Below are 6,521 nucleotides of genomic sequence, written 5' to 3' on the forward strand. Positions count from 1 at the left end.
TGCTCAACACGGGTTACAATGAAAATGACTGGAGTCCAGTAGTTTCCTTTTTATTCAATTTAAAATGAAATCAGTTTTACTGCATTTATTGAAAAATGTCTTCCATACTGACTGAATGATATTTCAGACTTAATTGGGAATAATTTCTTGGGAGTGGATATGCCCTTGTGGGCACATAAACAGTTACTGTAGTCAAACGTACAAACCTGAACATTGCCTTCTGTACTGTACTTCTATTTTGTTGATTAAATCAATTGTTTTGTTTCTGTACAAACGGTCAAAAATGCCATTTAGTATTCCACAGCTAAAAGTTTCATATGGACAACAGTCTCGACACAATATATATTCATTTTAGTACCATACGGGCCAAAAAAAAAAGCAGCACAGGTTCATATGAATTGTTGGGAATATTTTCTATGAATTATTATCACTCATTTCTCAAAATAGTTGCAATATTATTGCTGCATATGAAAGGAAAAGGCTTAAATGTTAAAAAAAAAAAAAAAAAAATCTTTATTTTTAAACAAGAAAAGCAATAAAATGCAAATTACAGTTGAATTTGTTACTAAAATAGTCACGCCGGGTAAAATGAACAGTAGTCACACATGTTACACTCACTGAGTATAACTTCCCCTGTCTGAACCAGTCAACCTACTTATTGCTTTAAAGAAAACATTAAAAAGACTATTGTTTTGGGGAACAAACCTTCCTTTATGTACATGCACAGTCACATTCACAAACACCACATATACCATCTTACAGTCATACAAGTGACTTTAATGAAAAGGATCCAAAGGAACATCAAAAACTAGTTTTAAAAAAATAGTCTCTCATTTGTCATGATCTACCAAAAGCTTCCATGAACATTTCCCCCACACTAAGAACAGGAGAGTTCTCGTAAAAGAGGCCAAACCTCGCATCTCCGCTCCGCTCCGCTCCTCCCACACTCCCTTCGCTCAGCACAGGAAGTCATATAGATTCACCCCCTCCCCGATTTAGGCACCCTGAACAAGTCCTCACCTCGAAACGGATCAAGCTCTGTCCTCATCTCTCTGTCTGAGAAGGGCATCAGCTCTCCTGCTTGTCTTTGACCAAAAGGACTGTGTGCTGCCCTCCGCTGGAGGCCATCAGTACTGTACGGTTCTCCAGCTGCTTGCCGGTCATCTTCACCGGGCTCCACTCATCGTCTTCCTCTCCGGTGCCGAGCTGCAGGTTGGTGCCCATGCCCCAGGCATACACCGCTCCTGAAGTGTGCAGGACGAATCACAGCCAACCGTAAGAAGAGGGAGACACTTTTTTTTTTTTTTTTTTTTTTAAAGAGGTGCAAAAACAACAATTGTGGATGTTTACTATTTGTCACGCTGTGTGGGATGACCGTAGTGTTGCCACTAAGAACCATAAAAAAAAAGGAGGAGGAGTGTGTGGAGATCCCCCCCCCCCTAAACTTTACACAAAAGAGACATTTTGAAAACAAGTCCGTGAATTTTAGGTCATTTCCTGTTGAATTCTGGTTGGTTTGTAGACGTGGGTCACAGTAGCAGTCACATGATGACAATTTGATCCAAAATAACTGACTGCCATTTTGCTGCAGGCTGTCTTTGGACACAAAAAGCTCCAAATGAGTTGTTGCTGAAAGTGTCTCGGTGCAATTCTAGACCCGTCGATTTAGATTGTCGGCCGAAGATGTGACCTTTTTTTTTTTTAACTTTAAATTGTTAAACCTTAATCGCACAAGATAAAGGGGTCTCTATCGCAATGCAATAAGGGATATTTACAGTATATCCAGCGGTACCTAAGTAGGTCAGTGCCTGTGTTCTCCAGTCCTGTTGCAATTGAGAAAATAGTAATAATCCTCTGTGAAGTGCACACGCAGAACAAGAAAGCTGCTATTTCATTGTCATAAAACCTGGTGGGAGGAAGTGCCGAGTGGATGATGGTGATGCATACAAAGAGTGTGACATTGATAAAGAACACCGTGTCCATGTCCAAGGTTATACGTGTATATTGTTAAAAAATAATACCAATTTCCTTTGCTAAGCCGCAGTGATGGTTGACGAGAAAAGTTAAGCGAGATAGGAAGAAGGCAATGTAACAAAAAAAAGAAGAACTGATTAGATTGTTATGGTACGAGGATGAATTGCACTTGACTGCCTTCAACACAAGCAATACACTGCTTCTATGAAACAAGACTCGGAAGTGGAAGTCCGACTCCTGCGTTGTATTTTCTTTGTTGATCACCTTCTCTGGTGACCGCGTAGCTGACAGACGCCCCACACGTCACTTCTCTGGCCAGCTCCATCCCCATCACGGGTGTGGGCTCACTCTTCTCTTCAGCTCCTTGGCCCAGACCGAGACGGCCATACTCTGCTCTGCCCAGGCTGTATACCTGCCCTACAGGTGAGGGGGGGATGGCGGGGTATGTGGGGATGGGGACAAAGAAGACCCTGTTAGGTACAACGCGTTGGTTTACAGCGTGCAGACGTTTCCGAACATTCAGAACAACGTCCCCGCCTTCAACGGGGTTGTTTAAAAGGGGGTTAAATCTCAATTAGACGCGGTCTGCTTACCTTCGGCATCAAGGCAGATTGTGTGGTGTTGTCCTCCAGAGAAGTTCACCCAGGAGGTGGTGGAGTTCTTAAAGCACGTCAGTTTTACAGGGACAAAACACATCTTGGTGCTTTTTGTGCCTGAACAGATGAATTTTTTTTTTTTTAAAAGGTGTGAGGATGAATACAGCTCAACACTAGAAAAAAAAAACCACACCACACAGCAGTACAGTTAGAGTTATAAAGCAAATTCGATTAGCACTATAACAACTGAACACTGACCGAGCTGGTGATAGTTAGAGAGGCCGAATCCATACACGTGTCCGTCTTTTGACACAGCAAAGGTAAAGTAGGCCCCGCAGAAGGCATCAATGAAGTGAACTTTCCCTTTGACTTTCACCACCTGTGGCACCAGCAGCCGCTCTGAAATCACAGGACACGCAGCGAGGAAAGCCGCAGTGAAACACATTACAGACCGCATACGAGAAAGAATCGTCGATAATCGGAAATGATGAGAGATTAATGCAGATGTAAAATCTTTTTGCCTTCTGCTCTACCAAAGAGAGAAAGGCGCGCGTTACTTACCGAGGCCTTTCCTGCCTCCTCTGTTCGAAAAATGCTCAGGAACTCTTCCCAGCTGCCCCTGCTCTGCTGTGCCTGATGTGTAAAGATGTCCCCCCAGTGTCACCAGTACCACGTGATCGTTGCCTAGTGAAGCATCCGAGAGGATTTAAACGCAAACGTTGTTGAAACTTCACATATAGTGAACAAATGCAAAAAATATGACAGCGACACGAACGGTTTCTCACCTGAAGCAATTTTCACAACCGGTTCTGTCATGGGAACTTTGGCTGGAGCAGGAGACGTTTTCATGGGCTCCAAAAGACCAATAACACCGTTGTTATCCTGCAAAAAAAAAAAAAGGTTTCGCGTGTTGAAAGTGAGCCGACTTGAGAGGTTTGACTGCAGCGGAAAGGACAGGACGGTGAAATATGGCTGATGCAGACAGGCAGGCTTCAAACACGAACAAGGTGAATTCAGCAGGAATGATGATGCAATTAGAAACACATGAATTGCCATATTTCCTCTGATACGCATCCAGAAAACATAATTATTATTATTTTTTTTAAATAGCAAACGATGGTGGGGATAGAGGACTCCCTATATGAGAGGATTTAGGGTTTAGATCCGAATACAGGTGAGCCAGTCAGATGAAGATGTGTATGCTACTAAGAAAGTGGGTCTGAATACCTTCGTAAGAGATTTTAGTCATTTAAAGTGTGAAAAGTAAAGGCGTCTGAATATTTTTCTGAACACAGCACATGCTTTCTCAGTGCTGAAATATGAATACAGATAGAGAAAGGCCTGGAAAGCGTCAACATATTCTGTGTCAATGTGCTAAAAAGTGTTTCAACCAAATAGTCAGCAGCATATTCTGTCATTTGTTCAAGTTCCAGTAAAGACCATTTACGGGGCTGAAAGGAAAAAAACACTTCAAATATTGCTGAGATAGAACAAAAACTAAAAAAAAAATGAATAAGATTAATTATGGAGGAAGGTATTAGACAAAAAAAAAAGATTACTTCACAAATTTTGGACACATACAAATATGCACACTTTCCAGGTACAGGACAAGGTGGTTGAAAACAGCAGCTAACTAACCCTGAAGGAGCCCCAGATGTAAACCAATCCTTCGTCCGTGAGTGCAGCTGTGTGACTGTCCCCTGCTGACACCTGGACCACCTTCACATCCAGTGCCACCTTCCCTGGAACCATCTCGGATCCCTCCTCTGTTGTGTCCCGACCGAGGGCCCCTTCATCGTTACAGCCAAACGTGTAGACCTAAACAAAAAAACAACAGTTTATGTAAGAAACTTAGGACTTCTTCGTTCAAATGTTAGCAGAGAATTATTCTTGCAATTACAGAAATATGACAGACGTTCACTTACATTGCCAGAGTCACTCAGGCAAACTGTGTGCATGCCTCCAGCTATCACCTGCACAGTTTTCTCTGGTAGGGACAGAAGAGCCGGCTTCTTCCTCTCAATGGTAACCTCGCCTAAACCCAACTGTCCGACATCTCCCTGGCCCAACACAAGAACCTGACCCGCCTCCTTGCAATGGCTCCTGTGGGAAACTGGTACACAAGCACACAAAACGTCTTCTCACACCAGTTTGATCTATTATTATTATAATTATTATTCGTCTTACAGGCACGAACTTGATTGTAACATGAAATAAAATATGCAGGGATTTACCTTTTACTTTCTTGGAGTCATTACTTTCCTCCACAATTGCCTCAGACTTCCTCTTGGTGGTGGTCCTCTTAGCAGGCATGACAGCAACACTTGCGGACTTTGTGCAAAACACAAGAGGAGACGAGTAAATATCGTCACCTCAAATTAGGCCGCTTTAGCAATGAATGACCGCTGTTTAACGTATGACATTTGAGACTAAGAATTTAGAGAATGAGACAGATAAAAAAAACAAAAAAAAACCAGGATAAGTGTTAAATGCCACAGAAGTGTGTAAATTACAACTTAATGGACCACAAACTCTGGACCAGTTTAAACAAAAGCCAACACAACAACAAACAAGGAGACATGATTTAATGTGATTGAACAAATCTAAAATATTTCACGTTAGCGTTTGGTTTGGAGGTCCTCCCCCAAGAAAATATCAAATTTTTCAATTAGAAATATGCAATTCCTCTTAATTTTAGACCTTTAATATAACCGTTACCGTGTACATTTTTTGTTTTGTTTTTTTTAAATGGAAAAGCTCGAGTGAGTTGTAAATAAAACAACCTTCGTGAAAAGGTCACACAGGGATGTCATGTTCCTTTGGCTTCAGCGGTGCACTAAAGGATGTTTGGGAAAACCCTGCATGAGGTCTATCATCGAAACTCCAATCTAATTTTTACATGTTAAACAGTTGACAACAGGAGAAAAATCACAAGACGTGTCATGAATCAGACCGATAATAGTCTGAGGAGCTACTGGTCACGTGACACTCAGGGCATTTGAGGGGATATTACAGGTACAGTGTGGCCTACACTGTATTATAATAATAATAATAATAATAACAACATTTACCATAACTGTCATTTAAACATGAACTCTTACAGAGTTGATGGTTTTTGATGAACAGGTTTGAGGGATATCTTGACTGCTGGTTACAGATAATCCAATTGGACCCGTCGGTCAATAACAAGCCTTTATTTTAGTCGTAATATGAACCGCGAGCTGTCGAGAGGCTCATTTGAATGGCAGGAACAGAGTCAGGTTGTTTCAGACAGCTGCTCACATGTTGGTGTGAAACCAAACGTCCTCAACACAAAGACACGAGGAGTTCAACAACTTCAACTGGAGTCGAGCTGAACTCTCAGTCACAACATATATATATATATATATTATATATGATATATGATATATATCATATATACTAACAACTTGTTGCGTGATCCACCGATGTCAGCGTCCATGTGCCCTGGCTAACATCCAGTTACATGTCGGAGCTTCCGCTCGATTCTGGACAGTGAATAACTAATGACACGATCAGCTACCGACACAGTTCAGAGAGCGAGACGTAAAACACATGTTCGTGCAGCTGTATCGATGTTAATTAATTAACTGGCATTAAAGCTTCTTTTTTTTTTTTTTTTTCTGACTGAGACCGGCTAACTGTTTGCTAACCAGCGCTAGCTGGCTAAGCTAGCGGTGGTTAGCCCGATATTCGGCGGTGAATGAATGAATGAATGAACCGCAGTAACGACGTTTATTTCATCACATGCGGGACGAACCAGCAGCAGAGTGTTTAATGTCGCTCGTGTTTCCGAATCGACAGCGTAAGGAGCTGATAATTTACTGACCTGTGATGTCTGGAAGTTTTGGAGTTTGCCTACAAAGTGAGCGTGCGCAGACTGTTCCCGGTCTCGAGACGTGCACGTGACGCGTTACGTTCTTCGGACCCTTT

General features: G+C 42.0%; 1 protein-coding gene across 2 annotated transcripts; it reads right to left on the reverse strand.

The window, feature by feature from the left end:
• Window positions 1-938: 938 nt before the first annotated feature.
• Window positions 939-6,471, reverse strand: rcc1 (regulator of chromosome condensation 1). 2 transcript variants are annotated; one of them, XM_069693288.1, is made up of 10 exons: window positions 6,418-6,471; window positions 4,805-4,901; window positions 4,496-4,683; window positions 4,209-4,388; window positions 3,356-3,452; window positions 3,132-3,254; window positions 2,829-2,969; window positions 2,568-2,687; window positions 2,239-2,391; window positions 939-1,244 (listed from the first exon to the last, which is right to left on the reverse strand). In XM_069693288.1, exons 2-10 carry the CDS (start codon window positions 4,881-4,883, stop codon window positions 1,069-1,071), a joined length of 1,257 nt encoding a protein of 418 aa, XP_069549389.1. In that variant the 5' UTR covers window positions 4,884-4,901; window positions 6,418-6,471; the 3' UTR covers window positions 939-1,068. The 2 variants fall into 2 exon arrangements, with proteins under 2 accessions (XP_069549389.1, XP_069549390.1); XM_069693289.1 differs by lacking the exon at window positions 6,418-6,471 and adding an exon at window positions 6,310-6,331.
• Window positions 6,472-6,521: the final 50 nt, after the last annotated feature.

Source organism: Brachyistius frenatus, unplaced genomic scaffold, assembly GCF_029030835.1.
Source record: "Brachyistius frenatus isolate BFR_SWC_R1_liver_20210118 unplaced genomic scaffold, ASM2903083v1 Contig_14, whole genome shotgun sequence".
Lineage (NCBI taxonomy): Eukaryota > Metazoa > Chordata > Actinopteri > Embiotocidae > Brachyistius > Brachyistius frenatus.

What these genes read in the sequence shown, in the direction of transcription:
- rcc1 (XM_069693288.1), bottom strand. Translation starts at nt 4,883, where the DNA reads ATGCCTGCTAAGAGGACCACCACCAAGAGGAAGTCTGAGGCAATTGTG. An exon ending in GCCTGAGTGACTCTGGCAAT is followed by an intron (nt 4,389 to 4,495) that starts GTAAGTGAACGT and finishes TTTTTTGTTTAG; the next exon opens with GTCTACACGTTTGGCTGTAA. An exon ending in GGTTGTGAAAATTGCTTCAG is followed by an intron (nt 3,255 to 3,355) that starts GTGAGAAACCGT and finishes ATGCTTCACTAG; the next exon opens with GCAACGATCACGTGGTACTG.